This window comes from Myxine glutinosa, chromosome 14, assembly GCF_964187855.1.
Source record: "Myxine glutinosa chromosome 14, kmMyxGlut1.1, whole genome shotgun sequence".
NCBI classification, from domain to species: Eukaryota; Metazoa; Chordata; class Myxini; order Myxiniformes; family Myxinidae; genus Myxine; species Myxine glutinosa.
Window position 1 is genome coordinate 18,597,896 of NC_136274.1, and position 19,064 is coordinate 18,616,959.

The following is a 19,064-nucleotide window of genomic DNA, read 5'->3' on the forward strand; positions in this document are numbered from 1 at the left end:
ATGTATGTATGTATGTATGTATGTATGTGTGTGTGTGTGTGTGTGTGTGTATGTATGTATGTATATATATATATATATATACATACATACATACATACATACATACATACATATATACATATATATATATATACATACATACATACATACATACATACATACATACATACATACATACATATATATATATATATATATATATATATATATATATATATATATATATATATATATATATATATATATATATATATATATATATATATATATATATATATATATATATATATATTGTTACGGTTTTTAAAACCTTCACGAGTAAATTTAGTAAATGTATCCCTTATAAATGTCCCCCTGTAAATATTCCCATCAATTGGCTTGTTAAAGATCGCACCCTAGTTAGTCCATGAACAACACGTAGCGAACCATAGGACCTCTTCATAGTTATTTCATTATTATGTGTTTCAGTTAAGGATCTGTTCCCAGTAGTTGAATCTGCGTTGCATTAATCAAATAAGAGTAGGCCCAAACTTCCCTTCAAAAGCGGTGCGAGTGGTGTTCTAACTCCCCACCAGCCACCATTGGCCATGCAGTCGGGCCGAGGAAGAAGGGGGAGGAGCCACCAGAACAAAGTGTGGCACGTCAGCTCGTCATCGGAGGTGGAGTCAGCAAGCCCTTACCGGCCAACCAGCACCGCGGTGAGCCAACCGGTAGGCGGTTCATCAGAGCTGGCGGCTTGATTTCGAACACAGCAATAAAAGCGACTGCAAGGGACTGCTTGAGGAGTCGGTGAGAAGGTACGAGTTGGATGAGTTGGACGAAGAAGGCAGAGAGAGACGAAGCTGCGCGGAGCTCTGTGACAAGCTGCTTCAAAAAGCCCTACCGCTTGAAACGACAACGTGTACCTGCCGCTGGCTGCTTGCTTCCAGCCCCGAGCGTGGACCTGGAGCGGACCTCCTTGCTGTACCCTGCCGAACCTTCCAGCCCTGTTGCCCCAACTGGACCTTCTCCTTCTTCCAGTGATAACCTGCCTGCAATTCCCCCTTTTTTTTTTTTTTTTTTTTTGTAGACAAGATCGAGGCTCGTGAAAGAGCTAACATTAATCACACAAAAAGACAAACCGACAGACAAAACACAAAAAACAAAGGGAGCGGCAGACAAGATGGGGAGAGAGGGGGAAGGACACAAACACAACATTTGAGAGCAGGGACATCGGGAGGACTTGGGGGGAGGTGGGAGAGGAATAAAACATATGAACACTGCAAGGACTCTGGGGTGAATTACCGGGGGTAGAAAATATAAAGGTTTTCGATGGGGGAAGATAAGAGATGGTGGTGAACAGCTGTTTTAAAGACCTGGAGGGAGGAGTGGGATTGAAGGGAGTGGGGGAGTTTGTTCCAGAGGCGGGAGAAAAGGGGAATGAAAGAGTGAAGGTGAGCAGAGAGCCTAGACTTTGGCAGTTTAACCGTAAGAGGGTTGCAGGCAGATCTTGTGCGACCTGAAGGAATATTGGGGGGACAGACCACAGAGAGAGCCGGGGGAGCAAGGCCTGAGAGGAGTCGGTAGAAGACAGAAAGACCACCAACCTGCCTGCGGTGAGTGAGTGAAAGGCCCTCGGAGTTGACTACATCGTAGGAGATTCCAATGATTCTGAAAGCTTTGGCCTCAACAGCGTGAAGCCGAGCAAGGTGCGAGGCAGGAGCACCAGCCCAGAGGGGGGAACAGTATTCCATTGAGCTGCGGGTGAAAGCCTTGTATGTGGTGAGGAGCTCAGGTGTGCCAAGGAAGGACTTCGCACGACGGAGGATGCCCAGTCGGCGACTGGCTTTGGAGGCCAGCTTGGAAATGTGGTTTTCCCAAGAAAGATCATGGCAGATAGTGAGACCCAAAAGCTTGAGCGACAGAACTTCTTGGAGAGGATTGTTGAGAAAGTAGATGGGAGGGTTGTCCAGTCGGTCCTTTCGGAGAGACATTGTAAGAGTGTGAGATTTGTCAGGATTGAAAGACATGTTCCACTTGTTTGACCAGTCTGTGATTTTGTCCAGGTCTGCAGAGAGTGAGGAGGCTGCAGACTGCCGATCTGAGGGATGAGGAATGGAGCGGCCGATAGTGGAGTCATCAGCAAAGAGATAGAGAGGATTTTCCAGAGAGTCGGAGAGGTCATTAATGAAGACCAGAAATAGCACAGAGCCCAGAACACTACCTTGGGGAACTCCAGCCAGAACAGGAAGGGAAGATGAGAGAAATCCATTCAGGGCCACACGTTGCCTACGACTAGAGAGGAAATCCGCAAGCCATGAGTGGAGATTTCCCTGAATACCATAGGAGGTGTGTTTGGTGAGCAGAGCTGGGTGCCAGACCGTATCGCAGGCACGTGATATGTCAAGTGAGACAGCCCTGATTTCCTGTTTGGCATTGAGGACCTCCATCCATTGTTGAGACAGCAGAAGCAACATGTCCAGAGTAGAATGACCTGGGGTAGAAAGACCAAACACAGACTTTCATGTAAGTCTGTGTTTGTTCTGTCTGGGCATTGATTAATTAAGACTGTTTTAAGGCTTGCCCTGTGTCTTCTTCTTCTTCTTCTTCTTCTTCTTCTTCTGTATATTGCTTTCGTTTCTCCTTTGGTTTCTTTGGTTTTGTAAAGAATTAATAAATGTCTGTTATTTCTTACCCTTTTGGTTTCATTCTTCCCCGATCGCTTTAGTCTTTTCTTTCGATTGAATACCTGTGGCACGATTTGGCCAACGCTTTGTAATCGGGTTTAGTCTCTTGTTAACGGCCTGAGTCGTGGCTCGCTTCGCTCGGCGTGTCCATTACAGTCGCGGCTTGGGCGGGGCTCATTTCCTCGCTTACCGGAAGGCGCTGGTACTTAGGTCATCGGAATAATTGGCCTACTACCCTATTCAGCGCTGACCGGAAGTGGCGAGATAGTTCCAGGACTCGGACGGCCAGCTTAAAAGACATGGGGATTAAACCCCCCTCGGTAAGGGGAGTGCCAAAACCGAGATCCGTAACAATATATATATATAGGAACCCATCTGTGGATCGGTCCCATCGGCCGATGGGTCTGACCCATCTGTGGATGCACGAGAAATGACAATGCAGACCCATAGGCCGATGGGTCTGCGCCATCTGCGGATGTGTTGTTCACCTTGAAGGAATGTGTTGACAGAATGGTGCTCTTCAATCAGGTACACAGTCATTGGAATTACATGTGGTAGGAATTTAACAGAGATGATTTTTAAATGTTTAACAGATTAAACCACATGTCACGGACTGCTTTATTAACATTTATGACATCAATTGCTTATTTTTAGGTTCAAATAAACATACTCATCCACCATTGATGCATAGGAAACACAGATGGGTTCACCTTCAAGGTGAACAACACATCCGCAGATGGCGCAGACACATCGGCCGATGGGACCGATCCACAGATGGGTTCCAACATATATATATATATATATATATATATATATATATATATATATATATATATATATATATATATATATATATATATATATATATGTATATATATATATATATATATATATATATACACACAGACTTGGCATTTAATATGGAATATTTTTTTTTTTGACTTGGGTTTACTTTCTTAACTCAGTATATCAATCTGGTGAGTTTCTTTTACACTTTGGTGATTTATTTGTTAAAAGAACCATGTCACTGATTGTCTGTCGCAGCAAGAAGTCAACAACAGGATTATATCACAGGTGGCATGGCAAAATGTACGGACAGGTGCATTTGATGATTGGCTTCACAGTCGGGTATACAAGTGTTGTTGCGTTCCGTATAAGTGGAAAACAACTGCTGCACGTCTCCAAAAGTTATTGCCGCTTCCTCTGGAGATGGTCCTTCAACTCGACAATGCTGTTTGTCATGGAGTGGTGGCTTTACGAAATTACGGCATGAAACAGCGTGCTATTGCTCGGCAGTATGGCATCACTCAAGGTCAGGTGTCAAAGATCCTGAAACAAAATGTTCAGAGGGGTGTCCCTACTCCAATACCCAGGCCAGGACGTCCCCGCAGCACCACAAGGAGGGATGATCGCCAGCTGCACCGGTTAGTCCGCAATGGCCGTACCAAGTCAGCTAATCGGCTTCGGGCTGAGTGGCAGCAACTGACAAATGTGCCTGTATCCAGAAGGCTAGTCAACGAACGACTGGTTCAAGCAAGCTATCGTGCCAGGCATCCCCTGAGAAAGCCACGCCGAACCAGACAACACAGCCAGCGCCGATTGCAGTGGGCCAGAGAGCACCGTCAATGGCAGCCAGGACACTGGAATCACGTGATCTTCAGTGACGAGTCTAGATTTCTGGTCTATCGTCAAGATGGTCGCATCCAAGTGCGCAGACAAGTGCATGAAGCCTGTAACAAAGATTGTATAGTGCCAAGATTCCAAGCTGGAGGTGGTGGGGTGACCGTTTGGGCTGCTTTTCATGCAGGGGGCAAAACTGACCTGGTTGTTCTGAATGGAAACCTGAACCAGTTCAAGTACAGGGCCATTCTGGAAGAAACATTGCTTCCATTTACTCGTGCAGCCTTTCGAGGAAACTTTGTCTTCCAAGATGACAATGCACGGCCTCATCATGTTCGCATGATCCAACACTTTCTTGCTGACCGTGGTGTAGAGCATATGGAGTGGCCTGCCATGTCCCCGGATATGAATCCGATAGAGAACTTGTGGGCAGAATTAACGCGTCAAATCGACAACTTGGACCAGCAGCCGACCTCTGTGCGTGAATTGCAGCAGGCTATTGTCACTGCATGGCAAGCGATTCCTGTCCAAACTTTGGCAAATCTCGTGAACAGCATGCCTCAACGTGTACGTGCTCTCCTGAATGCTCGTGGGGGTTACTCGAAGTACTGAACTGTAATTTTACTGTCCGTAATCCCAGTCATAATTTAACTTTTGTTTTTGTTGAAAAAAAATTTGGCTAATGTGCAAAATAAAGAGATACTTCTGGAAACCGTACAGAAGTTTAACACAGTACTGTCCATGAATTGAGTTCGATATCAGTTTACATCACTTTCAAGGATCAATTTATTTGTTTCGAAATGTCAAATGTGGTTTTTGTTTCTTTTAAAGGTCACATTAACAAAATCTAGAATAATTTCAACATAATTCCAATGAACTTTTGGTTCTAAGACATCTTGAAAAGTAAGTTCACCCCCACAAAAAAAATATTCCATATTAAATGCCAAGTCTGTATATATAAACTTCCAGTCGGTGTGTAAACCAGTCACATTGAGATTATACACCGCCTGTGAAACTTTGTACTTCCACTCACACAACGCATTGTCAGAACATTATTTTGTATGTCTCACATGTGCAGAATGAGATAGAGGAAGCATTAGTAATGAGTCCTAGTTTTCATTTTGTCATAGGTGAAGTGGTATACCAGGCAAAAATGTTTTAATCGAGTTCCTTATCCTAAAAATCTGAAATTGCATGCACATAATCTATGATGACCCATTTGTATTGAAATATTAAATTTATGACATCCTCGTCACATGGTTTGGCAGCCATATTGGATTGAAGGAAAATATAAAATAATTATATCTCTGAAACCGCTCACCCTATCGATGCGAAATTTTACAAATATCATCTAACAGCACTCTTGCATATAGTTTGAAAATGATGATACCATAGGTCACGTGGTTTGGCAGCCATCTTGGATAGAAAAACAAACCTTATCCGATCAATACTAGACTTCACAAACGTGATCCCCTACCAATACATATGCAGAGTGATGGCATCGACCCGTTGTGGGACCATGCGGAGGCATATTGGCGACAGTCGCATTGTTCTACTTTTTTGTTTTTTTTACTCCCGGTATGTGTGCAAACAAACGACTCTGAGCATATGTGCGCAACAAAAATGAATAGAACTCGAGATTGCATGAAGAACAATATTTGTAAACCTTCTTCTGCACTGTCTGGACCCAAGAGCTCTCAAATGAGGTATCATTCAGCATTGTTCGTGTTGTGGTTACGATGTATACACTGATCAGATACAATCAGGCAACATATATATATATATATATATATATATATATATATATATATATATATATGTGTGTATATATATATATATGTGTGTGTGTGTGTGTATGTATGTATGTATGTATGTATGTATGTATGTATGTATGTATGTATGTATGTGTATATATATATATATATATATATATATATATATATATATATATATATATATATATATATATATATATATATATATATATATATATACATACATACACATATATATATATAGTCTAGACTGGCAGATCGAAGGTCAATGCCGATAGGATAATCATTATGTCAACAAGATGTTTTCGTGCAGATACGAGTAAAAGGAGACAGTACAGCAGATCAGACTACAAAGTTTTTGAACATGGATCGGAATGTGAAGACCGAAGAGGGTCTGGCAAAAAGACCACGAAGTGGAAATCGAAGATCTCTGCCACGAGAGTCGTGGACAAACCAGGTAGAATTCCTTCTGGCTACTATTGGCAGTGTCGTTGGACTGGGAAACATTTGGAGGTTCCCTTTCCTCTGTTACCAACATGGTGGAGGTAGGACTTTTTCATCCAAAAGTATTTATATTATTATTAATTGAATGATCTAAAATTATTTATTGTGCCCACTTATTACATTTGCAAGCAAAAAAACTATGACCATATCCACACCCCATATACTCCTTACATATCCCTTCCGTAATTTCATTCCGAATCGATGTTGCTTTTCTGCCAAATCCTCCAACAATCCCTTATCCTTAATTCTCTTTATTCGCATTCTCCCTTCTTGTACTTTTATTTATTTACACCCATGCCTCTCCCACCCCGGTACATGGGCAAAAAAACCAAATCCTCTCACTAGGGGCAATAACATTGACTTTAAAAATCATGTGATATAACAGTCACAATAGTACGTACTTTCAAAAGTACCACATTGGCAAAATCGACACGTTTTTAGTCCTCACACCATCCATAAGGACTCATTTTTCTTTTTAAAAACCACATGCGGCTATCGTACAAATGAAAGAAATGAGAATTACATGAGAAAATTAAGTGAGTTTCCTTTTTAATTATTTTTTCGAATGTTTCTGAACTTATCCAAAAGGTGCATTCCTCATTCCCTACATGCTGATGCTCCTGCTGTGCGGCATTGCCTCCCTTTACATGGAAATGGCTGTGGGGCAGTATTCACGCCGGGGACCATACCACATGCTGTGTCAATTTTGCCCCTTGTTTAAAGGTATGCACTGCATGTCTGCATATTACATATTGTTATGTCTGGGGGGTAGAGGAATATCTAGAGCCAGATAGATCTGTATAGGTAGGTATCCGACTGTCGCGATATGGAATCTACCCTGTAATAAGTTCTATGTCAGCCCGGGTTGTCGGTATAAGCTGTATTGATGTCCCCACTACGAGGGAGCAGGGCGTGCTAAATAGTGCAGGGATTATGGATAAGATTCCTTTGTTCGTCATCCCCTCTGTCATCAATCCTGTGTCCCTTATGGCAATGCACTCATTTAAACACTTAGATAGGCCCTTTAGTGCAGCATTAAATAATTCCCCTTCCCTTACAATGACCTTGGAAGAAGACCGGCAGGAAGCCAGATTGGGGCACCGCCGGATGGCCGCCGCCAGTCACACCACCAGCTGGCCCAGCAACATCGCGTGAGACGAGCAAAAACCACGCCACAAGGAACGTGTGATTGGTTGGCGCGGAAGGCGCGAGCCATGAACCAATCAGCGCGGAAGGCACGAGGAGGTTCGGCAGACGGCGGAAAGCTACGAGGCTCTGGTTGGTGGCGTGCCAAAATTGATGTCAGATGCCAAGTGACAAAAGGAATCGCTGGCGGGATTCTGGACGCTTCGCTCTGGGGGATTGAGTCGTGCTGACGGTTCGCGCTTGGTATTGTGGCATGCTGAGACTTGGCGCTTGGTATTGAGTTGTGCTGGCCCTTCGCTTGTCATTGTTCGTCCTTGGCTCTTGGCTCTTCGTCTTGAGAGGTCCTGGAGGTCGTGGGTTTGCCATCTTCTCGGTGCTTTTGGTGCTGTGAGCGAACGGGCCTCGTGGGCGGTCGACGAGGAGCCTGGAGTGGGGCGTTGGCTCAGGCCTGGCAGAGCGTGGGCGAAGCGGATGGAGGGCTTCCTCGCGCCGGAGCTTGGAGCCGCGTTGGATGCTGGACAAGACTGCAGACAGATAATCTCGCACCCACAAACCATTACACGACGGACAGTTATTTTTGTAATTCATTTTCCTTTGTCTTGTCTCTGAGGTGAGGTGTGCGGGATCCCGATTTAGGACATTTTATTTCCGGCGCGTATTTTCCTGTCCCGCTATCTCTTGTAAAATAAACCCTTGTAGCATTTTCCCTTTCCATTCAAAATCTTGCGTTCGTTGAGTTAATTCCCCTGCAGGATCGGAGCTGTGGTTGGATCGCTATCGGTAAGTGCTTCCGCCTCTTCTTCTTCACTTCTTCCTCCCGCGTTTTATAGCCGAATCCAAGTTGGTCGTCGCCTAAATTAAATCCGTTTGGTCATTCGCGAGCCCTGGTATTAACCGGAGGGTATTCGCATGACAATATTAATATTGCTCAAAAACATCCCCATTCAACCTTCGTTTCTAATTTGTTAACTGGAATGTTATTACAGTTATAGGTCGAGACCCTGGGCTTCAAACAAGGTGTCAATTTCACACGTGATTACCTGAAATAGAACAGATCAGAGCTGCTTGAGTTACAGATCAATCTGTCCAAATTTATATTGAAATCTCCCCCAACTATAACAGGGCAGAGGTGGAAAGGAGGAGCTACAACTGGCACAGGAGCTCCAGTCTCTCACACACTCCCTGAAGGGCGTACACATTGACCAAGGTCAGAGGGGGCGATGACACACCCACACTGAGCGAAGCCAATCGCCCCGGAATAATTTCATCTGAACTAAGGATCTCGACATTCAGGCTCTGAGGTACCCTAATTCTGCCGCACTGGCAGTATCACTTCCAGACCAACATGACTCTCCATACCGCTAATTTGCACGGAGGTAACCATACTCCCCATGTGGAATATGGCATTCTGGCAAAAGGCAGATGTCCCAGAAAAAAATGGCGATTCTCCAGATTGTGGTACGGACTCCCCGTACGTTTTAAGATGTAAATTCCAAACTCATGGGTGTTAGTAGGTTCAATGCAGACATTCTTTCCAGGCAACTGCACAAGGTCCTCCTCCTCAGGGGGGGGGGGGGGGGGAATTTCCCCTCACGCCCACCGCCTGGGAAAGAAAGGCACAGGTGATCCGTGAGCAAACCCTCACTTATGCCAGTGACCGCAGCCGCCACCGGAAGAGGGACAAAAAGTAAGGGGTGAGGAACAACCAATGGGGGAACAAGAGTGGGATTGTTCAGGGGAACATTGACTAGGGGGACTCTCGGTGGCCTGCTGTGGCCAGTCACGGCCACACCCGACCCTACTCTCAAGCAGGTATTCCCCCAGACCTGGATGGGTTGCTTGACACACACGAGGGGGGGATGTGAGCTTGCCCTGTGGGGCCTTGCACAGTGGAGCTTTTCATTTTTCTCGGCCCCTCCTGTGTTTTTTATTTGTCCATTGACCGTGTTCACCCTGCTCATAGCCAAAGAAGGAGCCATCACTTCCATCCTCCAGCAGTGGGGTGTCTCTTGCACAGAGATTACTTCAACCGACTCCACCACTGGAGCAACCACTTCTTCTTTCAAGTCCTCCCCTCCCACTGTACTGAGCCCGACACCCTATGTAACCACATCCAGGTCCTCATCTGCTGGAGGTGCAGGAGCTGCTTCCTACTCCCCCTCCTCCTTGATCTCCCCGTCCTCCTCCTTTCCATCCAACTCCCTCCCCTCCTCATCATCCTTCCTTTTGTCCTCCCGCCCAACACTGTCTGTGAAGTGGAAGACACAGGCAAAGCAGGTGAACCATTCCCCGTCATTATTTCAGGGGCAGCACCGCTACTCCCACTGACAGATGCACACATCTTACTTGCTTAACTCTGAGAGCAGGAGCGGAATGTGTGCCCCAGTGCACCGCACAGGTTGCACTGCATCTGGGAGGTGCAGCGCTCCTAAAAATGTCCAAACTAGCAACAATGAGAGCAAACTTGTTCTTTGCACCAGTAACAAGATGAGACAATTGACCGCACCTGCGGCATAATTTCGGCTGCTCCACATAGAATACTTGCCCACGGTCCATCCCTATAACAACCTCATTAGGTATGTGGGTGACCGTGCCATCTTCCCTGGCCCGAAGTCTGACGCGGTATTTCTGAGCTCCAGTCCATATACCCAGACCATTTCGGATAAACCATGGTCGGGTTTTAATATCAATGACGGAGGGTAACTAAGGGGTGCGTGCGCAAGGCTGCCCTCCTGCCATGTGGGTGAGGCCCCCCAGACTGGAGAAAGGCCAGGGAAAAGCAGAAGGGGGAAAAGATGAATGAAAATGCAGAACATACAAGAAATAAAAAAGGGAAAAAAAACAATCAGACAAGATGTGGAAATAAACGAGAGCAATGCGAATGTATCACCAATATGCCTCCGCGTAGTGCCTGCTTGCGACAAGTAGATGCCCTCGTTCACTGTCCTAAAAATAAACAAGTTTGATTTAAATCCCTTCAGCTGTTTTCAAATATCACGTTTTTACCAGATAGGACAGGTTTCAAATCGATTGATGAAGTGGTTTCGGAGAAGGGATTTTTTTAAAATATCAGCTTTAAAGCTGATATGGCTGCCAAACTACGTGACATATGACATCAAAAATGTAAACTCTGCATATGTATGGATAAGGGATCACGTTTGTGAAGTTTCGTGCTGATCGGATAAGGTTAGTTTTTCTATCCAAGATGGTTTCCAAACCACGTGACCTATGATGTCATAATTTTCAAATCATATGCAACAATGGTGTTAGATGACATTTGTAAAGTTTCACATCAATAGAGTAGGCGGTTTCTGAGATATTTTTATTTAATATTTTCCTTCAATCCAATATGTCTGCCTGGTGGTGGCTTAGCGGTTAGGGTGCCGGCTTAGGATCCTAGGATCCTGGGTTCGAATCCCGGTCAATCGCTGAATTAACGCCAGGGGGGTTGACTCAGCCTGTCATCCTTCCGAGGTCGGCAAATTGAGTACCAGCTTGCTGGGATGAATGATCACGGTGTGTACCCCAATTTAGAATAGGTACACCGTATCCCTACGCATCATAAGAGGCAACCAAGGGTTGGCGTCAGGAAGGGCATCCGGTCATAAAAAACAACCAAGGGTTGGCGTCAGGAAGGGCATCTGGTCATAAAAAACATTGCCTCAAACAGGGAACCATGATTAACATGGGGCCTGCAAGGCTAACCCCTGCTCTAGCAGGGAAAATGGCCTTAAAAACGATCATTCATTCATTCAATCCAATATGTCTGCCACACCATGTGACCGATGACGTTTTCGTGATCAACTTTTAATCGCCATGCCTGGTCGATGACACACGTAAAGTTTGGAGTCGATCGCCTTGGTGGTTTGGGAGAAGATGTTTATTTTTTTTAGGTTTTTGGTTAAATCCAATATGGCTGCCAAACCATGTGACCTATGATGTCATAAATTGTGGCATGCCACATAAAAAGGGGAAAAGGGGGCTTATGGGTGTTCCTTGGGTAAACTGACTTTTCATCGTTTTCTGACCACCCGTAAGCCCCCTTTTTACGTGGCGCGCCACAATTTAATATTCCAATACAAATGCGTCATTGATCATGTGCATGCAATTTCATATTTTTAGGACAAGGCATTTGATTTAAATATTTATGGCTGGTATATGACTTCACTGATGATGTCATCATTATCATGCTTTTGTTCCCCATTAGGAGTACTTGACAATGTGCCTAGTTTCAAATTTTTCCAATCAGCGGTTTCCGAAAAATGTTTTTAATTATTTGAGTTAAATCCAAGATGGCTGCTATACAACGTGACGATCACAATTATCATAAAAACTTTCAACATGGGTTCTGATCCTACCCTCAAAGTTTCGTCTCAATCGGGCATGTGGTTGCCGAGAAAAACAAGGTCCAGCCCGTACGGACAGACAACCTGAAAACATAATGCCTCCAGACACCTTAGGGGGGCGGAGGCATAAAAAGCACGCAAGACAAACACGATAGTGCTCAAACGTCAGCACCTGCCACACCTGCAAGAGCTCAACACGGCTATACGCTTGCAAATAAGTGCGCATTGTACAACACTTACCGCAGCACGAAAATGGTGAACATATGATTTATTTCGTTAGGTTCTAATTGTGCGTGCAGTCAGGGCAGCTGTGCAGCAAGCCAATGGGTGAAAGACAGCTCGGCTAATTAGATATGCTGGCCTTTGCCCTTGCTATGTGTCATGTGATAGCTGTTAACCAATGAGATTGCATATCAATGAAAAAGCCGGAAAAATGTCCTTTAAAGGCTGAGATGATGGATGAAAATACTCTTATGGTCGGACATAGTCTGTGTGCCAAATTTGGTGGTTGTCAGCCCAGTGGTCTTTGCAAAAAAAAAAACCGCAAACAAACAGACAGACAGGCAGCCCGATGAATTTTATTTACTAGATTGCAAATTTTTTGCACAGTTGCATGATTCTTTTGGGACTTTTTGGACATTGTGAAATATATCATGAAACTTTATTAATGACTTCATTTGGCAGGATTGGGCTTGCTGATGATCGTGGCGAGTGGCATTGGTACTACTTTCTACATCATCGTCGTGGTGTGGTCGATGTTCTACCTCTTCAAATCCTTTCACAGTCCATTTCCATGGCAAGACCGGGCTCTTTTGGGCTACAATGAGAGCTTTCATGCAAACGCAAGCACATCTGCAGGTCAAGTGTATTTCCAGTACGTGTTCAATGACTCATACATATTGGTTTAAACTTCTTTTGTAGATTCTGCTAAATTGGCTTTGTAGTTCAGTGTCTATGACATATGAGATGTTGCCCTGAATTTTTACTTTCACCCTACCCAGCCAGAAGATGCTACGCATATCCCAGGGAATATCACATCCTGGGGGAATCTGCTGGGATCTGCTTGGGCTGCTGCTGCTTGCTTGGATTGCTGTTTATTTCTGCATTTTCCGCGGAATCAAACTTGCTGGCAAGGTGACGTTATATCTTTAAATATTTGTGAAAATTTGATTTTAGGAAATAATTTTTGACATCGCAGAGGCATATTAAATCTTTAGACCCCTGAAGGACCTTTCGACCTTTCGACCTTTTTGGTATTTTGGTCCTTTTGGGTCTTTAGGTCTTTTCGGGGGGCTTTTAGGTCTCCGGGGTATTTTGGGTCTTGGCGTCTTTTAGGTATTTTGGGTCTTCGGGGTATTTTGGGTCTTTAAACGTCTTCAAGTTATTTTGGGTATTCAGGGTATTTTGGGTCTTCACGGTCTTTTGAGTCTTTGTGGTCCTGTGGGTCTTTTTTGTGGACAAAGTTGAGGCTCGTGTTAGAACAACACATGAAACACAAAGACAAACAGAAAGCACATCAAACATAATAAAGGGAGCGGGAGACAAGAGGGGGAGAGAGAGGGTAGCACAACAACAGTTGAGAACAGGGGACTCAGCAGATCTGTGGAAGGGAGAAGGCTGGAGCTAGGGGTTGGGGGAGGGTGTACACAATATTAAAAAAATGGACACTACTAGGACTTTCAGGAAAGAAAAACAGAATAAAAAAGGTGGACTTGGGGTGTATTGAAGGGGGTATAAAATATCAAGGTTTTGGATGGGGGAAGATAAGAGATGGTGGTGAACAACTGTTTTGAAGACCTGGAGGGAGGAGAGGGATTGAAGAGAGTGTGGGACTTTGTTCCAGAGGCAGGAAAAAGAGGAATGAAAGAGTGAAGGTGAGCAGAGAGTCTTTATTTTGGCAGTTTCACAAGAAGAGGGTTCCTGGCAGTTCTTTTGCGACCTGTAGGAATATTTGGTGGACAGAGCACAGACAGAGCTGAGGAAGCTAGGCCGGATAGGAGTCGGTAGAAGACAGAAAGACCGCTAACAAACCTGCCTGTGGTGAGTGAGTGAAAGGCCCTCGGAATCAGCTACATCATGGGAGATACCAATGATCCTGAAGGCTTTGGTTTCTACAGCGTGAAGCCGAGCCAGGTGTGAGGCAGGAGCACCAGCCCAGAGGGGAGAGCAGTATTCCATTGAACTGCGGATGAAAGCTTTGTATGTGGTGCCCAAAAGTGCCCAAAAAGGACTTCGCACAACGGAGGATGCCCAGTCAGCGACTGACTTTAGAGGCCAACTTGGAAATGTGGTTTTCCCAGGAAAATCATGGCAGATAGTGAGACCGAAAAGCTTGAGTGAAAGAATTTCGTGGAGAGGATTGTTCATAAAGTAGATGGGAGGGTTGTCCAGACGGTCTTTTTGGAGAGACAAAGTGAGAGTGTGAGATTTGTCAGGATTGAAAGACATGTTCCACTTGTTTGACCAGGTTGTGATTTTGTCCACGTCTGTGGAGAGTGAAGAGGCCTGCCGATCTGAGGGTTGTGATATGGAGTGGCAGACAGTGGAGTCATCAGCGAAGAGATAGAGAGGATTTTCCAGAGAGTTGGAGAGATCATTAATGAAGACCAGAAAAAGCACAGGGCCCAGAACACTGCCTTGAGGAACTCCAGCCTGAACAGAAAGGGGAGCTGAGAGAATTCCATTCAGGGCCACACGTTGACTGCGACCGGTGAGGAAGTCCGTAAGCCATGCGTGGAGGTTTCCATGGATACCATAAGAGGAGAGATGGGTGAGCAGGGCGGCCAGACCGTATCGAAGGCACGTGATATGTCAAGGGAGACAGCTCTGATTTCCTGTTTTGCATTGAGGACCTCCATCCTGCTCTTTTTTTTGAAAGGCAGGATGGAGGTCCTCAATGCCTCCCATCTACAAACCAAGCAGCTTGATGGAGTACTGCTCTCCCCTCTGGACTGGTGCTCCTGCCCTGCGCCGAGCTTGATGGAGCTTTCCAGTGAGGTATGATATGGGTGTGTGACTTTCGGGTGCATCAAACTCAAGATTTAGTGACATTTTCCAGAATGGCCGATCTCCGATGTGGCTTTCTAACCAAAGCTCACTGACTTACTGAAATAAATGTTCAGTACCTTTTCCGTATCGTGGGTCGAAAGCTGAAATTTCACATCCTGATGTCAACGCAAAGCCACCAACATACCAGTTAAAAAAGCACAAAGCCTTTGGAAGATTTCCAGAAATAAAAATCAGCTGTGTTTGCAGCATTGGTCTGTTCACTATGGGGCACGTGACATAAGACAATGGAGCTGAAGTGACTGGTTGTTTGGCAACGCTACAACACGCCTTTCACCCCTAATTTTCAAACGTTTGCTGTATTTACATTAAAATTACAATAGCTATAAACTTTTAAATAAAGAGCTCATTCTCATCACTCATTTTTGATTTACTTGAGTTGTATTGTGATATTCCTGTGCCTGCCACACCTTCCTCCTTTCCCCACCCCTCTCCTGAAAATAGGAAAATCAACGAGGTATAGTGCAGACATTATGGGCCAAATGTCCTCCACCTGCATCAAAGTTCCTTGTTTCTGCTTGTATAAAGTGTTTTTTTCCTACAGTTTTACATAATAACAGATCTACTGTTTACATCGTAGGTGGTGTATTTCACTGCACTCTTCCCCTACTGCCTTCTACTTGGCCTGCTCATCAACAACTGCCTCCTGCCAGGAGCTTGGGAAGGAATTTCTTACTTTATTGTACCACGATGGTCCAAACTCATGAATGTGGAGGTGATTCTTACATTTTGTACATGAATTAAAGAATAAGATGTTTTTTTTTGTAAAACAAGTGTGTGTCTACCCTCAGGAAAGTCAGGAAACAATATCTCTCTACTCTCAAGATTGAACTCTCAAACCTATCTCCTTCCTCCAAACCCTGGTGGCGTCTGGTCAAATCTGTTTCTGGTGTTTGTTCCCCCTCCATCCCCTCCCTTACCACAAATGCGACACAGCTGACACCGCACGTGACAAAGCCGAATGCCTCAACTCTGTGTTTGCCTCAAAATCTTGTGTCCCAAACCCATCGCTCTCTGTACCCACCTTACCCAGTCGAACCCAGCTGCTCCTGGACTTTGTGTCCTTCTCTCCTGACAAGGTGGAGAAGTTTTTGTCAAACCTCGACTCTGATTCTACAACTGGAGCAGACGGCATCAGCCCTCGGGTCCTAAAATCCTGCTCTGCTGCTCTATCTCCCCCTCTCTCTGTTCTATTCACCCTCTCTTTTGCTCAAGGTCATCTGCCATCAGCTTGGAAATCAGCCAACATTACCGCTTTACACAAAAAAGGTGAAAAAACACATCCTTGCAACTGCAGGCCAATCAGCTTGCTCGCAATCATCAGCAAGGTCATGGAACCAATCATCGCTTCTGATATTAAATCCTTCCTTTTTATGCCGCCGACGACGAAGTCGACGGAGGCATGATGTTTTCAAGTTGTCCATCCGGTTGTCCGTCAGTCAATGATAGGTTTTCGTTGCCGCGATACTTGAGAATGGTTAATGGGATCTTAGTCAAACGTGGTGCAGGTATGTATTATGAGGTAAAGATGAACTTATTAGATTTTGGGGTCACGAGGACAAAGGTCAGAGTAAAAGGTTAGGTAAAAATACTGTTACCACGATAACTTGTGAACCAATGATGAGATTCTGACCAAATTTGGAACAATTATGTATTTTGATGCAAAGATGAACTGATTTGATGTTGGGACAAGAGCTCAAAGGTCAAAGTGAACAATTTTTCTCCCGTCTGGACTACTGCAATAGCCTCCTCTATGGTTCACCCTTAACAATCACCAATAAACTCGAATACATTCAGAACTCCGCTGCCCGTCTACTCACCCATTCCCGGACCCGTGACCACATCACCCCCGTCCTTTACAAGCTTCACTGGCTCCCCATCCCCCAGAGAATTCAGTACAAAATCCTCCTCTTGACCTACAAAGCCCTCCATAACCTGTCCCCATCCTACCTGGCTGACCTCCTCTCCAGACACACTCCCAACCGCAACCTCCGCTCTGCTGGTACCAACCTCCTGACCCCCCCCCCCCCCCCCCCATCCGGACCAAATTCAGATCCTGGGGGGACAGGGCCTTTTCCATCGCTGCTCCCACCCTCTGGAACTCACTACCTCACACCATCAGAGACTCCTCCTCACTCACCACATTCAAAACATCACTCAAGACCCACCTGTTCAACACTGCATTCAACATTTAACCCACAGCATTTAACCCCTGACTATCTCTTCTCCTTCTCCCTCCTTTTTGCTTTGAATATTTCCCTATTGATTCTTGATTTTTTGCAATTGTTTTTATGTTTTGCACTCTGTCAAAGCGTCTTTGGGCTCCCTGAAAAGCGCTATATAAAATAAATGCATTATTATTATTATTATTACTAGGGCATTGCCCGTACTATATCTATATCTAAAATTATATCCCCCCCCTCTATTTACATGAAATGGTTTGGTCCAAAGCGAACGGCTTGCGAGTACGGTGACAATCCCCCCCCTCTATTTACATGCAATGGTTTGGTCCAAAGCGAACGGCTTCCGGAGTTTGGTAAAGAAATCGGAGTTTGGTAAAGAAATCGCCATCGCGTGCACAAACGCGCAGGAAAGCGAATGAATCGCAAATTCGGTTTTATTAGTTTTAAAACATAGTTTAACGCCAACATAGTTTGCAAACGTGAAATAAATGAATACGCTCTCAAATGTGCCATCCGAGGCAGAGTGTGTCCTCCACGTTCGGCACACGCGATCGTTCGCTGCTCTCTGATTGGTTGAATCGTTTTTTGGACATAGCTCGGTAAGTAATTGTCCGATTAATAGGAAACCTTGAAAAGGCACATCCTCGGGTCCCCAGCAATATACCTGGCAAGTTAAAAGTATATCGGACCCGTGGTTGTCGAGAAACAGCGGTCACAGACAAACGTACAGACGTACAAACGTACAGACGTACAGAGATTACTGGAATTATAGATAGATTAAAGGTTGTAATAGGTCTAACTTGAGAATGGCTAAATTGATCTAATTCAAACTTGGCACAGTTCTGTATAATGATGTAAAGATTAACTGAGTAGATTTTGGCGTCCCAAGGTCAAAGGCCATGTCAGGTAAAAATGGTCATGCCAGGTCATGTCAAGTAAAAATGTGATAACTTGTGAATAGCTGAATGTATTTAAATTAAAACTTGGTACAGTTATGTATAATGATGTAAACATAAACCGATTTAATTTTGGGGTCAAGAGGTCAAAGGTCAGAGGTCATGTCAGGTAAAAATGTGATAACTTGAGAACAACTTCTCTCTGAGATACAGCTTATCTGAGATAACTTATCTCTCTGACCATTCTCAGAGAGCCTCCTCAGCGTCGACGACTGGCATTTCACTCAGGCCAACTGGCACGGTCTTCAAGCAGCCATCAATCATCTGGACTGGTCTCCCATCTCTACCGCCTCTGACATCAACTCATCCTGGGAATTCTTCCAAAGTAAATTGCTCTCTCTCTCATGGACAGATTGATCCCATCTCGTCTTCAGTTGTCATACCTTCCTCCCATCCATGGGACACGGAATCTTGTGGTGAGGCTGTTGCCCAGAAACAACTTGCCTTCGTCTCCTGGAAAGCAAATCCAACGGAAGGAAATCTCATTTCCTTTCACAAAGCCCGAAACAAGTGTGTGTCCACCCTCAGGAGAGCCAGGAAACAATATCTCTCCGTTCTCAAGACCGAACTCTCTTATCTGTCTCCCTCTTCCAAATCCTGGTGGCGTCTGGTCAAATCTCTTTCTGGTGTTTGTTCCCCCTCCATCCCCTCCCTCACCTCAAACGGCTACATGGCTGACTCCGCAAGTGAAAAAGCTGAATGCCTCAACTCTGTGTTTGCCTCTAAATCTTGTGTCCCAAACCCATCCCTCTCTGTACCCACCGTACCCAGTCGTACCCAGCTGCTCCTGGACGCTGCGTCC

General features: G+C 44.9%; 2 protein-coding genes across 19 annotated transcripts in view; one reads left to right on the plus strand and one right to left on the minus strand.

Annotated features, from left to right (window-relative positions):
* Positions 1-19,064, minus strand: part of LOC137439459 (multidrug and toxin extrusion protein 1-like) — a 649,989-nt gene that overhangs the window by 310,810 nt on the left and 320,115 nt on the right. The window lies entirely within an intron of this gene.
* LOC137439463 (sodium- and chloride-dependent GABA transporter ine-like) overlaps positions 1-19,064 on the plus strand; it is a 234,626-nt gene that overhangs the window by 120,531 nt on the left and 95,031 nt on the right. For 8 of the 9 annotated variants that reach the window (XR_013621313.1, XR_013621316.1, XR_013621315.1 and 5 more), the window contains exons 1-5: positions 6,380-6,606; positions 7,154-7,288; positions 12,742-12,931; positions 13,059-13,191; positions 15,704-15,838. Coding sequence is in view for 3 of the 9 variants with exons in the window: in XM_078767909.1 (XP_078624035.1) it covers positions 6,426-6,606; positions 7,154-7,288; positions 12,742-12,931; positions 13,059-13,191; positions 15,704-15,838 (774 nt within the window). In the remaining 6 variants the exon portion in view is untranslated. Of the gene's footprint in view, positions 1-6,374; positions 6,607-7,153; positions 7,289-12,741; positions 12,932-13,058; positions 13,192-15,703; positions 15,839-19,064 lie in introns of those variants that run through there. The other variant, XM_078767908.1, reaches the window with a different exon arrangement.